Source organism: Zootoca vivipara, chromosome 10 (assembly GCF_963506605.1).
Source record: "Zootoca vivipara chromosome 10, rZooViv1.1, whole genome shotgun sequence".
Lineage (NCBI taxonomy): Eukaryota > Metazoa > Chordata > Lepidosauria > Squamata > Lacertidae > Zootoca > Zootoca vivipara.
Window position 1 is genome coordinate 55,085,150 of NC_083285.1, and position 20,685 is coordinate 55,105,834.

Consider the following 20,685-nt stretch of genomic DNA (forward strand, 5'->3'; position numbering starts at 1 on the left):
AAAGAAAGAAAGAAAGAAAGAGAAAACCGCTTGGACACAGAGCTTTAAAGTCCAGACCTGTGCCTTGGGACAGTCCAGTCCACACATAGCTCATCAGCTGCATGGATAATGAACTGTGTTTGAAGTGGCTTGTTCCAAACTATGCAGAGGAAGGAGCAGCAGCATTCCGGCACTCTTCCATCAGGCCTGGAGGCAGTTCCAGCTGATAGTTTCTGTTCCACTAGTTAACATCTGTTGTTGATGAGGCAAAACCAGGGTTAGGGAAAATGGTATATAGCTTGGAAACAGCTTTGGTGGACAGGCACAGCAAAAAGGATCACGGGGTGAGGGGTGCAGCACCTGATTTAGGGCGGTGCAGGCGGTCCCGTCCCCATTCCCCCGGGCACCGAGCCAAGGGAGTGCAAAATACTACTACTAATATATTTTTAATACCCTGTATTTATATGGGTACCTACTGAGAAGATCCATTTAAAAAGCACCTGTACCAAAATGAATTATTGTGCAACTAAGAAATATTTGGAGGGGGGCACCAAACTTTTGTTCTTGCTTAGGGCACCTGGGTGGGTGAAAACTAAAAGCATTGTACATAAATGGTATTGTACATAATTTGGAAGCACAATGTTCCTAGTATGTATATGAAGCTAATTATATTTCTTAAGCTGCCTCATGGAGGATTTGCCTTGTAAGGCAGTCTATAAGTACTTCAAATAAATAAATAGAAATAAATAAATAAACTATCCAGTGGAGGTGTAATTGAACTGAGATTTATATATTTTAATTATGAATTCCCCAGCTCCCTTCAGTACAGTACCTTAGCACAGAGGATATTCCTTAGGTGACTATTAAGCAATTACTATACATTTTTGTTCTCTTCTTACATTATTGCTTTACCTCATATTAGATGTAAATTTAGATACACGGCAGTGTAGCTGCAGCAATGACCCATATTTTTGTATATGCTGCCTATCACTGAAGTATGTTTGACAGCTGAACTGTATCTTATAACTTCTACCTGAGAGTTGAGCTTGTACTTTTCAGTACAGTTGGCAGAATAACTCATGTTTTAGATCCAAATTGCCTATTTTCATTAAAGTAATTTACTTAGTGCTAGAAAATCCAGATGAGGAAATTGAAATTATAGACAACTTTACTGACACATCATTAATCTTAGTTCTGTTTAGATCTTATTGCCATGTGTCTTTTAGAGAACCTTACCTCAGCAGTTTATTTTTTTAAAAAAAGACAAGAAAGCATCCTAGCAATTTTACAAGGTTTAAAATGTGGTATTGTGTGCATACGAAAGAAAAACCAACAAAGACATATCCTGCTATAAAACATACACAGTGGTGGCAGCTGCCCGCTGCTGCTGGGGTGAAGGACAGGGAAAGGTATCTAACAGCAGGTGGAGCTAGGGTCACAGTAGGCACAACACAGGTGGCACATAGGCAGGCTTGATGCATACGGGGAAGAAGTCAACAAGGGGTGAAAGGGATAGAAATAGTGAGTGTAGGGATTGAGAGGGAGAATAAACAGGTTAAGAAGGGTTGGGGGGAAGCAAGCAATGTTAGAGGCTGAGAGGAAGCAGAAAGGGAGCCATGCAGAGAGACTTTCTGTGCTGCCCTGCAAAAAAAGAAGAAGCATTTTTTTCCACAGTGTAGAAACCAAATCATCTTATCATGGTTCTCTGCCCCTGCTCCTTCTGCTGCTTCCCATCCAGTCTCTAAAGTGGCGTGTTGGCTAAGCTCCTGTCTCTCGGAACAGAACGGGACGAGCAATGTGAGACGGTGGAATTATCCTGAATGAATTCTGAGTATTCCAGGGTCATCAGTCAGAGTAAACTTGAGGAAGGTGTTTTAAAGTGTGTGCTGTAGATTAGTGCTGGGTGTTGGACTCTGGGATTAGACAGTTTGTGCACATTGTGGCAAATAATACTGTCCTGATTGACTGGGTGTTTCCAATTTCAAGGAAATAATGTAATTTGGAGAATGGGTGAGTTTTGTCACCCTTTCTGAATTTTTTTTTCCAAAGAAAAATTGCTTGGAAAAATGCATTGGGTGGTGTCTCTCCTCCTGGAGATCTAGGGGGTTGCTGTCTGAGATGGCACAGTATAGTTTTTAAAAATAAGTAACATCTGGTTTCCCAAAACAATCACGAGTTTTAGGTATCATTGTAACTTTTATTTTCCATTGTAACATTATTATTGACCAGTTAGCATAAATTAATAAAACAGCAAATATTCCAGTCAAAGTTATATATTGCTTCTTTCCTTTGTTTATAAATATATTTGTGTATCAGCCTTTGGATTCTAGGTTTGGAGACTGAAATTAACTTGATGTTTGTGTCATGTCACAAGTTGGGACTTCCAGTAAAATAGTTCTCATGTTTCCTTACAGTGTTCTGGAGCCCTGTTGAACAGTTTTCTAAACAATGATGGCCGGAATTATTTCCCACATCGCCATTCCAGTTACATATTTTGCAATAGCGTGAAATATCACATTCCTATATTTAATGTAAAGCCACTTGGGCTTTTTCCCAGCTGCATCTGTTTTAAAAGTATTGCTCATGGCTAACCCCTTTGGAGATATGTGGTGTGTGATTTTGGACATTATACCACCACATCTAAGAGTTTAAGGCAAAAGGTAGGGCAGGTGTTTTTTCCAGCTCTGTAAACAAGGACTGAAGTCTGAGAATGTTTATCACAGTGCTGTTTTTATTTCACAATGGTTAAGTGGCTGGTGATGCAACAAGCTGTAATTCAAGATCAAAAGAACACATCACTTCTGATGATTAGTATGTTAGACTCCAGGAGCCCTCACAATAGACACATACAGTGGTACCTCAGTTTTCAAACAGCTTAGTTCTCAAACTACTTGGAACCCAAACACTTCAAACCCGGAAATGAGTATTCCGGTTTTCAAACTTTTTTCGGAAGCCGAACATGCTCCGATTTGAGTGCACAGTTCTGTTTTGAGTGAGCAGCTTGGCCCCAGCACTGACTGCCACTGCTTCCTTCCCTTCCCTTCCCTCTGCTGGGATTTGTACGGCTCCTCGGAATGTGACTCCAGAGTAGGGAGACTAGGAAGTTGGCGACTCTCCCCCAGTGCGCAGAGAGGCGGTGTTTGGGGGGGGAGCATGAGGGGGGACTATGCTGGGCAGGTTGACCTTCCCGCCCTCCTCCCATCCCAAGCCCAACCCCAAGCAAGGTCCAGGTGAGGCAGTGCGGGCACCACATTCCGGGGGGCGGGGTATTGGGCACTTGCACTGCCTGCAGGCTGCAGCCCGCCCGGCTCAGCGTCCAGTAGCTAGGAGCACAGCTGAGAGCAGCTGCTTCCTCCTCCTCTCCATGCTCCGGTGCTGCTGCTGCATCCCGGTGCCGCCATGCCAGGGACGTGCAGGCAGCGCCGCCCCAACCGGCTCACGGCTACCGCTTTGTCATGCTGCCCAAAGTGGAGACAGAAGCCCTGGGACTTGCCCGGGTGAATGGGGAGCATGGGCAGATGCTGGAAAACATGCTGCCCCCTCCCGCATCCCGTTCACCACCTCCTTCCCCACCCCCACCTCCATGCGCGCTCCTGAGTTCAACAGCACTCCCTAACAACTGGCATTTAGATGTGGCATCTTTACTCCCTGGTATCAGATCTTAGTCCTAGGATTTGGTGGTTCTTCCTCTTCATCCCGCCCCCACGTTCAGCCACTGTCCCTCCACCCATCAAACAAACACTTCCTGTCAGAAAACCCTGGACTTTATTCCTCCCACTTGGGGGGTTCTGGCCTGTTAGGCCCGTGAGCAGCCTCTTGTCCTTATTAGCTGCCCTTTCCATTTTGCTTCCTCTTTGCTAAGTCATTCACCCTTCAGGGCTTCTTCTGGCCTTACATACATTTCAAAAGTCTTTTACACCTTGGTGACTTGGCACAAGGCCTACAAAAAGGGATCCATCTCCATATGCTCATATTCTGTTTTGCTTATTTTACCTTTGAGCATCTCTTGTGTCGAACCGGAAAGAGCCTTAAAAGTTTTGAAGTTTGTGGGAATTGCCTTGTTAGAATACTAGGCCTTGGGTTGTATTTGTGTTCCTGATTCAATATTACTGTCATCTTAATTTGTTTTCCTGATCACACATTTATTACAAGTTCTCTGTACCAATAAGTCTAAGCCTACCTAATCCCACCAAGCAGGTTTCATCAATAAAGTGATAGGAAAGGTAATTTTATATAATACTAACATATTCTTATAGTTTAATTTTTGATCAGTGATTTGCTTTTAGCATATATGTCAAATGGCTTGTCCATACAAAAATGGTTTTTCCCTTAAATCATTTGAAATTGGAATTAGATTTTAATTCATATGATTATCTGTATATAATAGTAGATTTATACTCCAGTTCTCTTGTTATATTTAATACATTGTGTAAATCTCTTTTATAAATAAAACCCTGAAAACTCAGTATTCTTATGTCTCTTTTGTAGACTCAAAATCGCATGAAATTGATGGCAGATAACTATGAGGATGATCATCTCAAATCGTCATCTCATTCCAACCAAACTAACCATAAACCCTCCCCAGATCAGGTAAGACCCTGCTCTTTTTCTTTTTACAGTTATCTTTTACTGGTGTGTACTGATTTGTACAGGTGAAACTAGGTAAATTAGAATATCGTTGAAAAGTGCATTTATTTCAGTAATGCAACTTATTATTTTTATTTTTACAAATGCTTTCTTTTGGAAATTCCATAGTAATAAAACAAATTGTTACAATAATACAAAAATAAACATTGCTATTACATCTATTAATTACATTCCATTTATAATTGACCCACCTAACGACAAATAATTATAATTACAACAAATAAAGGCTTGATGTATCTTGCTTTGCATGTCATGCATCTATCTCATATATTGGTTTCACCTTTTAAGTTGTGTTACTGAAATAAATGCACTTTTCGACGATATTCTAGTTTCACCTATATATCTAGGACTAGAAGCAGCTCCTCCAAAAGGGAATTAAAAGAATTAGCTTGTTCTGATTTATGACATGGATTTCCTTGCTCTGTTATAAAATTGGAATTCCTGTTAGCAAATCATTAGATTTCATTGTTGCAGAAAGTCTAGCAGAGGTTTGTTGGCATATCATTCTTAGCGTAACTCAAGTGAACAGTTATTTCAGATTGCTTCTTTCTATGGAGACCTGTGTGCTCAAATCTGTGGCCTTATTGCTTGTTTGTAAGGGTGGCTGCATCCATGCGAGGAAATCCCAGCCTGTGCGCTAAATGATCATAGGCTGTTCCTGTACATGCTCAATGAAGCGTGTCCTAAAAGAGAATCAATTTACTGTTTCCTATGCACAATTTAACTTCAGATGTTGCTGGCTGAACTGAGACGTGCTTGGAAACTAACAAGATGCTTAGCAAAAAACCATATTCAATGCAAGAGGACCTCCTAACTATAAAGCTCTCGCCAGTACTGGAGCATTCACTAACTTAGTTAAAAATAATAATAAACCTTATCTGGTTACCATCTAGCTTGATAAAGTGAATACCTCACAGACCTGCACCCTCTTGTAATTCTAAAACCACCATAGAGGTATCCCATTTATATAAAAGTATTACTATGTTGTACAATGATTATGGGGAGAAATGAAAAATGTACAGTACGTGCATTGAAAAATGCTTGAAATTGCCCATTGATGCAAAAATTATACTTCAGCAGCTTCCACAGGTGACATTAAAGGGGGGGGAAGCTTAGGGAGGCTTGGTACAGTATGTTGTGTGTGCTTTCCTTTGAAGGACACAAAGAAAAATAACGAAGGAAGGGTCACTTATAATTTTTCTCTCCCCACCACTTTCTATCATGCTAAGCTTTAAAATTAGAATCCAAGAGTTCATCTAGTCCAACCCCCTGCAATGCAGGAATCACAACTAAAGCATCCCTGACAGGTGGCCATCCAACCTCTGTTTAAAAACCTCCAGGGAAGGACAGTCCACCACCATCCGAGGGAGTCCATTCCACTATTGAACAGCTCTTACTGTCAGAAAGTTCTTCCTAACGTTTAGTCAGAATCGCCTTTCTTATAACTTGAATCCATTGGTTCAGGTCCTAGCCTCTGCAGCAGAGGAAAACAAGCTTGCTCCATCTTCCATGTGACAGCCCTTAAGATGTTTAAGAAGGTATTTATTTCAAAGTACAGCCACCGAAGGAATCATTGTATCCTGATTTATTTATTTATTTGCCATGGGGGCATTTCTAAAACCTGCAGTTGGGAACTGAAAGTCCTGCCTGAAAGCCATTTGGGGCTATCAGTAGTTAGAAACTTTTAAGCTACTATTTGAAGATGTCAGACATAACATTTCTCATGATGGAGCAGCATTGATGTTGCACATTGAAACAATGCTCTGCAGTTCTGAATTTCCTGGGGAATAAAAGGATATTTGCTTTGCACACTGAAAGGAGGCAAAGGGGCTCTTCCTTCATGTGAAATATGATTGCAGCAGAAGGTAGTGATCATATGAGATGAAGGCAAAAACTGTCAGATGTAGAGAAGTTCAGCCACAATTACCAATCAGATGTGCCTTCAGCATATTTTAATGTTCAGAAACTAACTAAATCACCTAATAATACTTATAGTGATTCAGGTTATTTGAAGATAGCAGAGTAGAAGATACAAGGAATTAGTGGCTATTTTTTCTCCCACTAGAACGTTTTTCTTTTGTGTGGTTTAAATACTAATTGAGTCTTTATTTCATTCCCATGCTGCTCTGGGGCTTTTCCCCCTTGTCTTCTCTCAACCAATAGGATGAGGAGGAGGGTATTTGGGCATAGCCAATCAGATGCTCTTAGTTCAGCCATTTTGTTCAGAACGGTGAGAATCAGCTTTCTTTACCAGTAGAAAAGTTTCCCATGGTCACTCTTGCATCTTGCTTCTGTGTGATTCATGAGGTTTGGGTGTCTTTCCTTTCCCTTTCTAATGTGGCCTCTGCATGTAAATGTTTTCCTACTTATTTGTATTTTTTATTTTTTTAATCTGTTAACTTGTTACTGTTTTGTGTTGTTGTGAGAATACACTCCCAGAGCATGTGGTTGGATTTATATGCAAGCAGCAGCATGATTCATGTTGTAAGAGGGAATGTCACCATTATAATTTAGCAGTACAGTTTAACCATGGTAGCTGATATTTGCAATTAGAAAAAACTTTTGCTATAAAGCTGAACGATCCAGAGATTCTCTTTTTAAAAGTAACAAATCACTCAAATCACTTTTCTGCAGGATTTGAGCATGATGAACCATGCTGCTGATATTGCTGCAAGATTGTTGGGTTTCCCCAGTTACCTACAATGTTTGATAAAGCAAATGAGGATTTGGAGAAGATTAATAGTAACTTAATGGAAGAAATAGCTTTCCAACTTTTCTGCATTCTGCCTGATTTATTGTCTTGTTAAATATATTGTTGCATTGATCAGATCCTTCGTTCTAAGTCAATTATGTAGGAAACCCACAGCAATTGTGATAGGGCCAAAGTTTTAATTTTACAACCTGGGAGTTGAATTGGCCCTCCCTTTATTTTTATTTTTTAGGGGGGCGATTTAATTCATGCTCGTTAGTGATCTCACGCCCCTTTGGAGTCTATGTGTTTGTGTATGGTGTTAAAACTATTCAACATGATGGTGAAGAGTAAGTATCATGCTGAAGAATGCCAGGGAGCTGGGTGAGCTGAGAGGTAAGTTAATGAGGGGGAAGAGGAATTAGCTTAGAAGGCAGGAACCGTTCAGTCTAATTTACATGGTAAAATGAAAATACTGTGGTAGGTGTAGATTAAAGGAACTTCCATTTAAACACTGCATGTACAAAGAGGATAAAACTGAGGAAACATATGTACTTCTCTGTCAACAAAGTGTTCGCTCCTGTTACTTTGGAAGACAAGAACTGACACAACAGATAAAAGGGTAATGGCATCACTGGGGCTTTCATGGTTGTTTGCAACTTATTTGCTGTGGTATAAATCTTACATTTGAAATCATAATAAGAGAGGCAAAGGGTAGGACATGAGGATGCAAGAAAAAGGAAGAGAATATGAATACAGTATTGGAATGGACAAGAGAGAAGATGGAACATCGGATCCGTTATTGAAGTGTGAAAGTTGAAATCTGTAGCTCTTTCGTATACTGATACAAAGTGTGTTGTGCCTTTGCTATGTGTATTGTTTGTACAAAGAGTTTTGTCTATGGGCCCTGGTATTTGGTCAGCTTTCCAGTGCCTTGCTGTAGTCAGTATATAGACAGTGCCTTGCTGTAGTCAGTATATAGACAGTCACTAGGACAGAGCAGGCCAGATGCTCTAGAGTGGAAAGGACCTGCTCCGTCAGCCTGGGACACCCAAAGTGAGCTTCCTTACCGGTGGCTGCAAGTAGTTAATAAACCATGGTGCTGTATCTTCAGTCCAGAGATAAATGTGTACACCAAAGGAGTCAAGTCAAACCTTACCATAATAGTCCCGGATGTACTTCCTATTTCAGCTGATGTTGAACGGCTGAGCCTGTACTAGTAAGAAACCCCTTAGCTCTTAGGTCCTGCAGAGGCCCATCTGGGAGTTGCTGTCATCTCTCCTGTCATCTCTCTTTGTGGTTACCAATCTTTTTTGCTCCTAACTGCTTTTATACTCCATGTGGGTAACTCATGTCCCAAGTGTTCCCTGCCTAGGGCCTTGCCCTCCTCCCTCTTATGTCTAGTTATATTCCTACTTAGGGCCTTCATTCTTCCAACTTTTTTCCCATCAACCACACAGAAGCCTCTTGCTCCCTTCAACAAGTCCCCTCAACCACTTAGGCTTGGTACCACCATTCAAAAAATTCAGAATTGACCTTTTATGTAATAATGCTCATTTAGTTATAGTCAACTAAAATTTCCTGGCACTTTGAAATCTGAATGAACATGAAAAGCCCTTAACACAATGTGTTAAGTAAAAAGGGTTTTGATTTTTTAAATTGAATTATGTCTTTAAATTGAATTATGTCTTGTCCCTCAAGGACAAGAACAAATAGTGTCATTGTCCCCCCTGCAAAATAAAATATAACTAGCAGTATGTTTAGAGGTTTGGAGTCTTAATCCCGACACACTAATCTTGACTAATCTTAGGATGCAAACTCAGGAAATTTAACAAAGGATTTTTTACTTGTATTTGGTCCATACCGATACAGTTGGAAAATGCAGCTCTCACCTTTACTATCTTACTCATCATAATGGTCGTCTTGTGGAAGAATAGGCACTGAAAGCGACCGTGATCTCTGTGTGAAGAAAAAACTGAATAAGAATTGTCTCTATGATAGTGATATGATTGTCTCTATCAGATTACTAAAAGCAACATCATGAAAACTTACCTCAAGACATGCCATGCTCAAGGCTTCAGCCTTCTGACATCAAAATGAAGATCTTGCTAAAGACTTTGAAATTAACTCCATTTCACTCCCTAAATTCACTAGGAAGAAGTGGTGGTGGTTGTATACCTTCACATACCTTAGTATGTCCATTCTCACTCTGTGGTTTTGTTTCAAAAAATGTTAAAACTATCGCTAACACAGAAAAAGGGCTTTAACACAGTATATGACACATCTTAGAAGAACTGAGTCCCAGACTTTGTGGTTCATAACACATTGAAAAATATGAAGCCACCTCATTACTGTCATCAAGAGATTCCTCTCCTGCACTCATATCCAAAAATGACTTTGTTTAAAACCATTTTAGTTTACTGCCAGTTTCCAAAACATTTTGACAGTGGAGAAAAAGCTGACACATAAAAAACATTTGATGTTCCCATGATCTGCCCTTCAGTCTGTATAGGGCAGTTCTGTTTTGCTTCACTTAGGCAGGTGCCAAACCGCTTTTGAGATCAGGCAACTCTCAGAGAAGCGGAGCAAAAGGCAGGGGGCATGGTAATATTAGTCTTGTTCTAGTTTAAATTTCAGTCATCTTGGAAATTCTTTAAAATTATGGTGTCTGAATTCAGCCAAGTGCACATTCAGTTTTCCATCTTCATCAAAGCATCTCAGTCTTAAAACATTGTTCCACTGTTCTGAATTTGGTTGTGAAGATCAGAAACATTTTGTGTAGACTGCCAGTTATGGCAGTTCTGTGATGTGGACATATATCTATAGAAGAGTACATTAATTCACATTCTTTTTAAAAAAACGTGATGATCTAATGCAAGCTTTTTCATAGTCTCTTTGGAAGCTGTTTCTGGGAGTGTCAATAGAGAAAGCAGTGTTCATTCTTTTGTATCTTTCCCCAGGTTTTTTTTCCCTTCCCCAAAGTTTGGCTAGTTCCCAAGGTGAAGGCGGTGAGCTCTGGAAATCATTAATCCATGGGATTTGTTCGTGGTGTATTAAAATTTCAGAAAGAATTTGCTTTATAAATATGATTTCTTGATTGACTCTGGCAGAAATGAAACCAGAAAAGATGGGTCTGTCAATGCAGCCAAAATTCTTTACAGTGGTTTCTGTTGAAACGTTATGGGCAGGGAGGAAAAGTCAAGTATGGAAGTGACTGCTGCTGGTTTTGAACCTCTTGTTGAGGTTCTGCAGTGGATTCTTCCAAAAGATTCAGAACTTATAATGGAAATTGATCATAATTTTTAAGGATGTTCTTGTGTTTTCCTTTTCCACTGTGGATAGGGAGAATCAATATAGCTATTAGACATTCCCTTCCCAGGATCCATGCCCAGTCCAGCCCGCATTTTGACTGTTTGCACCAGGTGTGGGGCACAAGGGACAGATTGGGATTCTGTTGGTGTTCTGTTTTGACAGTTTATCTGCCTGGGCTGATGGAGACTGTCCCAAATTTGGAGTTGAGGGCCCCCCTGGCTTGCTGTCTTGGGAACCTCAATATTCACATCAAGGTTTCCTGGTTTGAGACAGTGTAGGATTTTGACTGCCACAAATGCCATTGGGCTATAACAAAATGCCATTGGCACAACCAAAACTATGTGTTCACTAGGCAGAAATGTGGGTTTGATTGTAGGGGATTTTTCATCAAGTGGTGGTCAGACCGCTTCATGTTGAGGTTTTGACTTTCAGCACCCATTTTCCTCTTTGGGGGTGGTTAGACCTATTAAGATAGTCTGCTATCAGAAGCTTATAATGTCTGAAGGATTACAAATTGTTGCCATGACTGGCACTCCGGTAGAGGTTTTGCTCACTCTTTGGGGTACAAAGAAATCTCTGGTCACCTTTTAATTAGTCTTAGTCTTTAACTGTATTGTTTTTATTCTTTCTTACTTTATTGTACAGTAGTGTATTTGAGCAATCTTTTTTTCCTGATGGAAGTTAGTCAAAGTGAAATTTTTGTTCCTCAATCCAACCTGCATTTTAACAGGGTTAATAAATACTACTAGTTGGCACAGTTTTCAGCATTGAAATGAAAAAAACCATTTTGCATTGAGCCGACTTCTGTTTATGGTTTTTAAATAAATTCACTCGGTACATTGTGCCAATATTTTCAAATGCACTTTTTATGTCATGTTTGACAGGTTTTATCGTGCTTTAAATGTGTTAAACTGGACATTGAATGAATACCGATAGCTTGGGCAGAGACAGGGATGGCCAGAATATCTCTTGTTAATAAAAAGAGGCTGTTTTAGAAAATATTCCCATATCTTGGATAAGCTCTAGAAAGCATTCAGGTTGCACAGAGACTTGCAACCCAGCTCATCAGTCCTGTCCAGCTCTGCCTTTCTGCTTGGCAGGTGCTTTTTGCATCCTCTTAAGATAAGCTCTGCAGTTGCGGGAAGCACTGTGACTCTTGCTAAGTGGCCAGCTCAAATTAGATGTGGGAGAAACATAGAGATAAGCAGGGTACTTACTGGTGGAGTTAATGCATCCCAAGGGAAAGAAATGAACTCCTCTGTGAGCTTTACTATTCTCCAAGAGGGCAGGATCAGCCCTTTACAAAATAAGCAGCAGTAATCAAATTAGGATGCTTTCAGCAAGTGGCTTATCCATGGATAAAATGATCTTGTTTCCAACTTAATGGGTTCTGTTCCCATAATTTAGGTAGTTTATACTAAAGGAAAGGGGGTCAGTATCATCATACAGGACTAACATTATACAGCCATACCTCGGGTTACAGCCGCTTCAGGTTGTGTCTTTTCGGGTTGGACTCCGCTCCGAACCCGGAAGTACCAGAACGGGTTACTTCCAGGTTTCGGCGCATGCGCAGAAACACTAAATCGCACTTAACGCATGCGCAGAAGCGTCAAATTGCAATCCGTGTGTGCGCAGACGCGGGTTGCGAGCGCTGCGGCTTGCAAACGTGCCTCCCGCACGGATCACGTTTGCAACCAGAGTGTCCACTGTACAGTATAGAGTGGCGTCAGAAAGGAACTAGTTCAGCAAGCATTCATATTATGTTGGATAATGATAATGATACTATTTCAAAGGATAGTGTTACAGTTTCCTCTCTACCTAAAGATGACCAGAAGACATGTCTACTGTGTTGCAACATGCAGCCTTACCATACATAATCTTTTATAGGTACCGTGTTTCTCCTAAAATAAGACACGTCTTATATTTATTTTTCTTTTAAAAAAATACATCGCGGCTTATTTTCGGGGGATGTCTTATTGTTACGTATGGTACGGGGCTTTCTTGCACCGCCCGCTGAGCCTGCTGCTGGGTCCCAGGGCTTCATGCGGCACGGCTGTGGCTGCTGCTGGCTCCTGCCGGGTCCTGCAACATCGCGCGCCGCCCGCTGCTGGGTCCTGGGGCTTCACGCAGCGCGGCGCGGCTGAGGCTGCTGCCGGCTCCTGCCGGCTCCTGTGGCTCCGCGCGCCGCCCGTTGAGCCCGCTGCCTGGTCCTGGGGCTTCGTGCGGCGCGGCTGAGGCTGCTGCTGCTGCTGCTGGCTCCTGCGGCTTCGCGCGCCGCCCGCTGCCGGGTCCCTGGGCTTCACGCGGCGCGGCGTGGCTGGGGCTGCTGCCGGCTCCTGCCGGGTGCTGCGGCTTCGTGCGCCGCCCGCTGAGCCCGCTGCCGGGTCCCTGGGCTTCACGCGGCGCGGCTGGGACTGCTGCCGGCTCCTGCGGCTTCGCGCGCCGCACCGCGTGAAGCCCAGGGACCCGGCAGCGGGCGGCGCGCGAAGCCGCAGGACCCGGCAGGAGCCAGCAGCCTCAGCCGTGCCGCACGAAGCCCCAGGACCCGCTGCTGGGTCCCTGGGCTTCACGCAGTGCAGCGAGGCGCGGCTGGGGCTGCTGCCGGGTCCTGCGGCTTCGCGCGCCGCCCGCTGCCGTGTCCTGGGGCCCGTTCAGCCGGAGCTCCGCGCGTCACTGTGCTGGGGCTCCCGCTGTGCTGGGGCTCGGCGCAGCGCGCGCTGCTGCGTTTGCCGGCTCGCTCTGGGTCGTCCCGCTGGCTCCCCCAACACGTCTTATTTTGGGGGGATGTCTTACATTTTTTGGCCTTCAAAAGATCGTGCCATGGCTTATTTTAGAGGCACGTCTTATTTTAGGAGAAACACGGTATCTATGTAGAAAGAATACTGTGTTCTCAACCAAACAGTGCTTCACCCTAGTCCTACATTCTTGACCTTTGTTTCCCTATTTTAAAAGTGAATTCTAAATTTTATATCAACACTGGTCTCAGCCCTAATCTGATAAATGCTTTTTAGAATTTAGAACTGGTAAAAAGAATTATACAACTATCACACCCATGATTGTAGAACTTTTCCAGTCAGCCACACGTTTACCCTGTTTCTCCAAAAATAAGACATACCCATAAAATAAGCCGTAGCAGAATTTCTAAGCATTTGCGCAATATAAGCCATACCCCGAAAATAAGACATAGTGATAGGCGCAGTTCTGGAGGCCGCCAAGGAAGAGGCTAGGCTGGACATGTAATAAAAAATAAGACATCCCCTGAAAATAAGCCACTGTTGTTTTTTTGAGGAAAAATAAATATAAGACGGTGTCTTATTTTTGGAGAAACACAGTATATGAATTTTCAGTGTGCTAAATCATGTTTGAGGTAAATCAGCTGCTTCAAAGGAAGGGAAAGGCATGTACTGTAATACATTTCTGGAGTGAAGGGTGGAGATTTTTCACTTCCTTCCCTGTCTCATTCAGAGGTCAGGCTCCTTAAAATCCTGTGTCATGCAAAAATTACACATTTGTAACTGGGAAAAGATGATAGGCAAAAAGTGATGTACATAGTGAAGGGATGGTAAAGATTCTTGGGATAAGAATAACTTTTTGAATTCATTCTGTTGTAAACACAAGAAAATAAACATTACCAGACCACACATTGTATTGCTTTCAAGTTACCAGTTCCAGGCACTCAAGTAAATAGAGAACTGCTGATATAGGGTTTCCATTGGGGGGTGGGTTAAATTACAGGAGCTTTAACAATGGGTGTACAACAAAACACACTTGCATTTTACAGGGAATTTTAAAGAAGAATGGTGTTGCTAATGAATTATTTCTCCTTTGTAGTGTTCTTATCTTGCTGGGTGTGACATACCTTTACTTATCAGTTATACTGCAGGCCTGCTAACTTAAGGGGTTTTTGAGAAGGATAGCCAATATTACTACTATTGTCTGCAGCCAACCACAAGCATTGTGTCAATTAAAATTTATTTCCTTTCCATAATTTTGCCTATCAAGTCATCCTCAACATATTTCCAGTCCTGTAGCCCTTACAGTCTTACAGCATTGCCTTTTTAATTTTAAATTCCCTGTAACAGAGGTAATATTCCATGCTGTTTCTTTTTACAGTGCTAAAATGTTAATCCTAATGTGCTATAAACAGGGTTCTACAGTCTTACTGGGGAAGGGATTTTGACACCACTAATCTGTAGCTTTCAGCTCCTCCTATTGCACGACCATTAATCCATTCAAAGAGTGTTGGAAACATAGCAAAGGAGCCAGAACAGTTGTGTATGCAGGACAATGTTGAAAGTAGTACCAGCACATGTTTCTGTTGACTGAGAGATTATCACACTTCTGTGTTCATTAGCAGAGTTAGAGGGTATGGCTGGAAAGATACCTTATGCCTGCTGACAAGCAGAAGGTGCAACCACAGATTTTGCCTGGATGTGAACTTTTTGACAGCTAAAACTTCACCACAGGCAACCATTGCTGATGCAGGCCTTGTACCTTGTTTTTGTTGTTAGAGATTCTCTTTCTTATTCCTCAGTGTTTAATTGGTTGTAATTAACAGAATGTTCACACTCTCAATTTTCCATTTTCCAATCCCTGTGCTCTTTTAGAAGGAAGCACATGATATAATTAAATAAATCTGCCAAACATTTTAAATTAGTATTTTAATGTATAGCGGAGAAACTTTTTCTTGAAATCTGTTAATTTGCTTAGGAGGGCCCTTTCAAGTCAAACAAACAGAATTATATGCAACTCTTCTCATGACTGGATTCACTCATTCTCTTCTTATCTCCCCTACCCCACCATGCAATTATATTTTTAAGTAGAGAGAATTTGGTTACTCCTCTTAGCTTTCCTCCAGTTTTCTATGTTATAATTAAGTAAATGTTCCATTTGCTTACGTATGTGTCAGATTATGATTGACTTGCATTCTTTTATTTTAGGTAATTCAGCCCCTTTTAGACCTTGATCAGAATCGCAGCAAGTTGAAGTTGTATATTGGACATTTGACAGCCCTGTGCCATGACCGGGACCCCCTGATTCTCCGAGGACTCACCCCGCCTGCTTCCTACCACCAGGATGACAACCATGCAGCTTGGGAGAAGGAGCTGCAGAAGATGACTCTGGAGCAGGTGAAACAACTTCTCTCATATATATATATATATATATATATATATATATATATATATATATATATATGTATATTACACAATATGGGGCTATTTAGTTCAGATGATAAAGGGTGTATTAAATTGCACATGGTGCAGAGAAAGTGGATAGAGGTACATTTTCTTCTTCTTCCATAGCACCAGAACCTGGGATCATACAGTGAAGCTGAATGTTGGGAGGTTTGGGATGGACACTTGCTCATACAATGTCCAGTTAGAAAATTAGCTTTCACAAGAAGCCACCAAATTGGACAGCTTTAAAAGAGGGCTTAAACAGATTCATGGAGGATAAGACTACCTATGGCTACTAGCCATGTATAGTCATACCAATACATAATGTGTCCGAATGCCAGTCACTGGATAACAGCAGGAGGAGGAGGGGCCTCCTGTCCCCCTTGTCTTGCTTCTGGGCTTCCCATAGTTATCCTGTTGGTCACTGTGGAAAAGGGGATTCTGTAGTCTGATGTAGTAGGACTCCTCTTAAGTTCAGGCTTCCAGCAACTCTGCCATGCCTTCTTCTAGGATAGTATAAACTGTATGAAATTCAAGCTGGTCTACTCATTCTCTCCTTCCGATTCTAGTTTTTCTTTCCCAAATGATATTTAATATTCTGTGGCTCCTGATAACTACTGATCACACTCAGTCCTCATTGGGATGTTGGGGGACTTTCACCTTTGGGGGGTTGGATTTATTATTTGTTTTGCACTTCTGCAGAACCTGAGGTTCCTGAACCTATGTTAATGCTTCTTCTTTGTTCTTAGCTGCACTCTTTTGGCTCCAATACTGCCGGTATGGGGGCACCACGTTCAGTGTTAAGCAGATGAAAGCCTGCCTCTGATTTTTCCTAACACGTTTTGTGTTTTAACGAGACAATAATAACTTATTATTTCCCTCTTGTTGAAACATTCGGAAACTTTAAATTGTTCAATTTAGAATGCAGACTTCTAGTTGGTGTTTATATTTAAAGAATAACAACAGCAACAGCAACAACGGAACAAGAACAATAGCAGTAAAAACTTAACACATAGAAAATCATCAAGGCTGATTTACCCACTGAATTTTCAAGGTAGAAGTTTCTGCATCTCTGAACCAAAGAAAATGTAACGGATTGATTCAGATGTAATGCTAAGCTATGATTTAATGTTGTATGCATGACCTTTGTAGACTCCTCCTTTCCCTCCTCCAGTGCAGCCCTAAGGAGAAGAGGGGAAACTTTCCCTTTTGTTTTCAGTTAACCACAGTTTAAAGTACAAATCCTAAACTGGTAAATATTAGCTTATTTATTTAGCCACAGTTTGGATTTGGACATAACACTAAATTTTGGTTAGGGTTTTTTTAAAATGAAAATAAATGAAAGCTTCCAATTGGTACCTGCTGCACCAGAGGAGGGGGGGGGGCATCTGATAAACATAATTTAGCATTATGTCTGAATGAGACAATCAAATGAAAATAAAAACAGACACCTTGCTGCCTTCCAAGCTGGATACTGGAGATCTCTAGAATCTTGACTATTAAAGTGTTATGAGAAAATATCCCCTTGAATTATCTGGAATGAGATTTTGCATTTCTTTGTCTTGATTACACACTAAGTACATGGGAGGGATTTGTGCTACACAGATTGGGGCTGCTTTGAATATATTTTGCTTGATTATGTCCCACATAATGTTATAATGCTGTGCTTGACTTCACTGCTTGAAATTTACTCTAATAACTTTTTGTAGCTGGTTGACCTGGAGTTGTGCTTGTGTTGTTTAAATGAAGCATAGTTATGCTCCTATATTGCTGTATAGGCTACAATCCAACAGAAATCTAGACATTCTTAAACTCACTGAGATTGGTGGATTTAAGCACACCTAGTTCTGTGTTGTTTGGATTGTGGCCAAAATGGCACAATTTCCTGATGTTTTTATGGATGAATGATTTGGAAAAGGTGGCCATTTGTTTGGGTCTTGAAGTATGGACATAAGTCCTAAACTAAGCCACACACATAATGTACTTTGCTGCTAGAAATGTCATACTTTGATTTTTCTTTCTTCCTCCTCCTGATAATTGCTAGGCAACTAAGTATTTAGCTCACCAGGGAGCATAGATCTGATTTTTAAATTTCCTTTAGCAAGTTACAAACATGAAAGTCAATTTCACCCCCACATTCTTTTTACTTTAAGGCATTACCTTGAAGCTCCTGACCTGGTTTGGTACCTCTTCAGAGTTACTGTTTACACAAAGCTCTCATTATTCTAGCCCCTCATTTTGCTTACTTAAACAGCTGGAGTAGATTAAGTGCCTAGCCAAGAGTGCAAATGCACTGAAGTATTTGTCGTGTGTGTTTCTGTATTGCTCACATTGGAACAGACATATGTAAATAGATGTTTTACTTGTATACTTGGAAATAACATTTTATGTGCCCTCTTTCACATCATAATCATTGCCCAGTTTTTACTCTTCTCAGACAGCACGTTTAATTCTGTTAATTCTTCCATACTTATATTGTACAGCAAAATCTCTGTCCCATAGTATCTCCAGCCTTTCTACTAATACTCATTTCTATTCCAAACATTTACCCCTCTTCTTTGTGTAGTCATTCAATTTATCATCCTTTCCCTTGTCAGCCTGTGCAGTAGTACCTTTCATCAGTGCTTGCTGCTATCTTCATCAGAATTGAATTCCTTATCTAATTTTCTTCCACTCTGCCTCACTGACTTTGTTTGCAACGATATGAAATGCTTGAATTATTGTATCCAAATTAACCTGTTGTACATTTTACTGAAATTATATTATTGTACCAAAGGAAATTTAACTAAGTTTATTTCATCCGTGAGCTTGAGACTTTTTCTTTCATGATTCACACTATTATATGCAAACCTGGAATATATCCAGTATTCATGTACCACCAAAGAGGCATAAACTGCTGGACATTAATTCTGTACCAACAGCAATAATCTGGTTTCTATAGCCTGGTGTGTTTTTCTTTCTTTCTTTCTTTCTTTCTTTCTTTCTTTCTTTCTTTCTTTCTTTCTTTCTTTCTTTCTTTCTTTCTTTCCCTCTCTCTCTCTCTCTCTCTCTCTCTCTCTCTCTCTCTCTCTCTCTCTCTCTCTCTCATCTTTCCTGGTTTCCATCTTTTCCAATGTTTGAACATTTCTCCTTGCACTTTTAACTTTAAAACGCTTTTCAGAAATAGAGGGGGAAAGCACTTCAGCAGCCAAATTCCAAAAGGCCAATAGAAGCAAGTCCAGTAATCTGAAAGAAGAAAGGGTCTCTGAAGATAAATGTGTCTGAAATACAATCCCATGCATGAAGTAGATTTCAGATTTGTTTCTGTCTTCACATATTGATTTGAAATAATCCATGCTGTCCTCTATTGAATCCCTGAGGCCAAAAAGATCCCCCCACCAAATTGCAGCCACAGCTGGTTTCTTCTTACTTTTTTTTTTAAAAAAAAATAACCAACTAATCAGCTGTCAGCACCCATGGGACAAAAAATTGGGCTGAGGGGGGAGTACTATCCTGTAAATTCCCCTAGATCTCTTAGAAGTTTTGTTTGTTTGTTTGTTACCACTTATAAACCACTTAATATTTCAAAAAAAAATTGCAAGTGTTGCACTATCTAGAAACCAAGCAATATATCATTTATCAAAAACACCATCTACCACCATCCTACCATGGTTTCCTCATGAGTTGGACTTCAATAATAGTTACGTTCTCAAATAGTTGAACTTCATCATGTTTCTTCACTGAAGAGAAATCATCATAGGGAGAATTATGATTTTGCATGATTTTGTTTAGGAAAGGAGAACTGCTTCTCATTAAATGTTGACAAATGTTCAGACATGGGTAGGATTCATAGACACAATGATTCTTCAAAAAGTAATTATAATATACACATCTGTCTCTAAGGAAATACCTCTGTATAGCAAGACTCCCAATCCATCTCTGGGTTTTGAGTCTCTTCTCAAAGGTAGCAGTAATATGTTATAGAACTTGACATTATATTTTCATTGTCTCCTCAGACACAGATGTGGCTCATAAGGATATTTCCCTCACTTCATGGTTACATTTCTAGGGAGGGACAGATCTTCTGTAGGTGACTTTTGCCCCATATCCCATTCTTCCTGTCTTCAGATTTCTCATGGAGAATTTATATAATTAATTTCTGAAATAGCACATGCACAGGTTTCCTCTTACTGCAGATTTCTATTGGTTCAGATTAGTCCTCCACCCCATTCAGTTTGCCTTTCATTGCTATATTACATTTGTACTGTACACTTACAGGAGATCATTTCTTATTTTTCTCTTTAAATATATATTACCAAGTTGCCCAAATATTTTGTTCCTGTTGTAGCAGCAGTAAGCAGTGAGGTCAGGATTGGTTGCTTTTCTTCCTAGAAGGGGGGAATGGGGGAGGTATTGATGGTGGATCGTTGCGGCTGGTCTTAAACGCTTACATGGCTTATATTCATGTAAAAGTCTCCAATGCTTTTTGCTCAAAAAGAGGGGGAGCTGTCTGACCTGTGTGATAATGTTGCTGTAATTATTAAGATACATTAATAAATTGCATGATCATGGGGGAGGTGCAGTGGATAATTAGCTTTGTCCCCTGAGTCACCATTAATTCATCTGGCTTCCATCTCTTAGCTGCTATTTTGTGCTTGTCTTTGGTTAGAGGACCTCTGCATTCTAGCATAAAAAAGTAGATCCCACAGTCCTGAAGTCAGTCCACTCTGCTTTAAAGTACATAGTACTTGCATTCCAATTTGTAATAAAATGCATACCATGCTTGTGGAAGATAAGAGAGATATTGGGGGTGAGATCAGAAATTCTTTGCAGGATTTTAAATGGCCAGCCACTGGATAGCTACGGGATACATAATAGATGTAAATATATGATAATTGTTTT

General features: G+C 40.8%; 1 protein-coding gene across 16 annotated transcripts in view; it reads left to right on the plus strand.

Annotated features, from left to right (window-relative positions):
• Positions 1–20,685, plus strand: part of ERC1 (ELKS/RAB6-interacting/CAST family member 1) — a 176,044-nt gene that overhangs the window by 144,821 nt on the left and 10,538 nt on the right. For 10 of the 16 annotated variants that reach the window (XM_060279984.1, XM_035127947.2, XM_060279989.1 and 7 more), the window contains 2 exons: positions 4,468–4,569; positions 15,568–15,756. In XM_060279984.1, the coding sequence (XP_060135967.1) occupies positions 4,468–4,569; positions 15,568–15,756 (291 nt within the window). Of the gene's footprint in view, positions 1–4,467; positions 4,570–6,789; positions 12,678–15,567; positions 15,757–20,685 lie in introns of those variants that run through there. The other 6 variants (XM_060279994.1, XM_060279990.1, XM_060279993.1 and 3 more) reach the window with 3 other exon arrangements.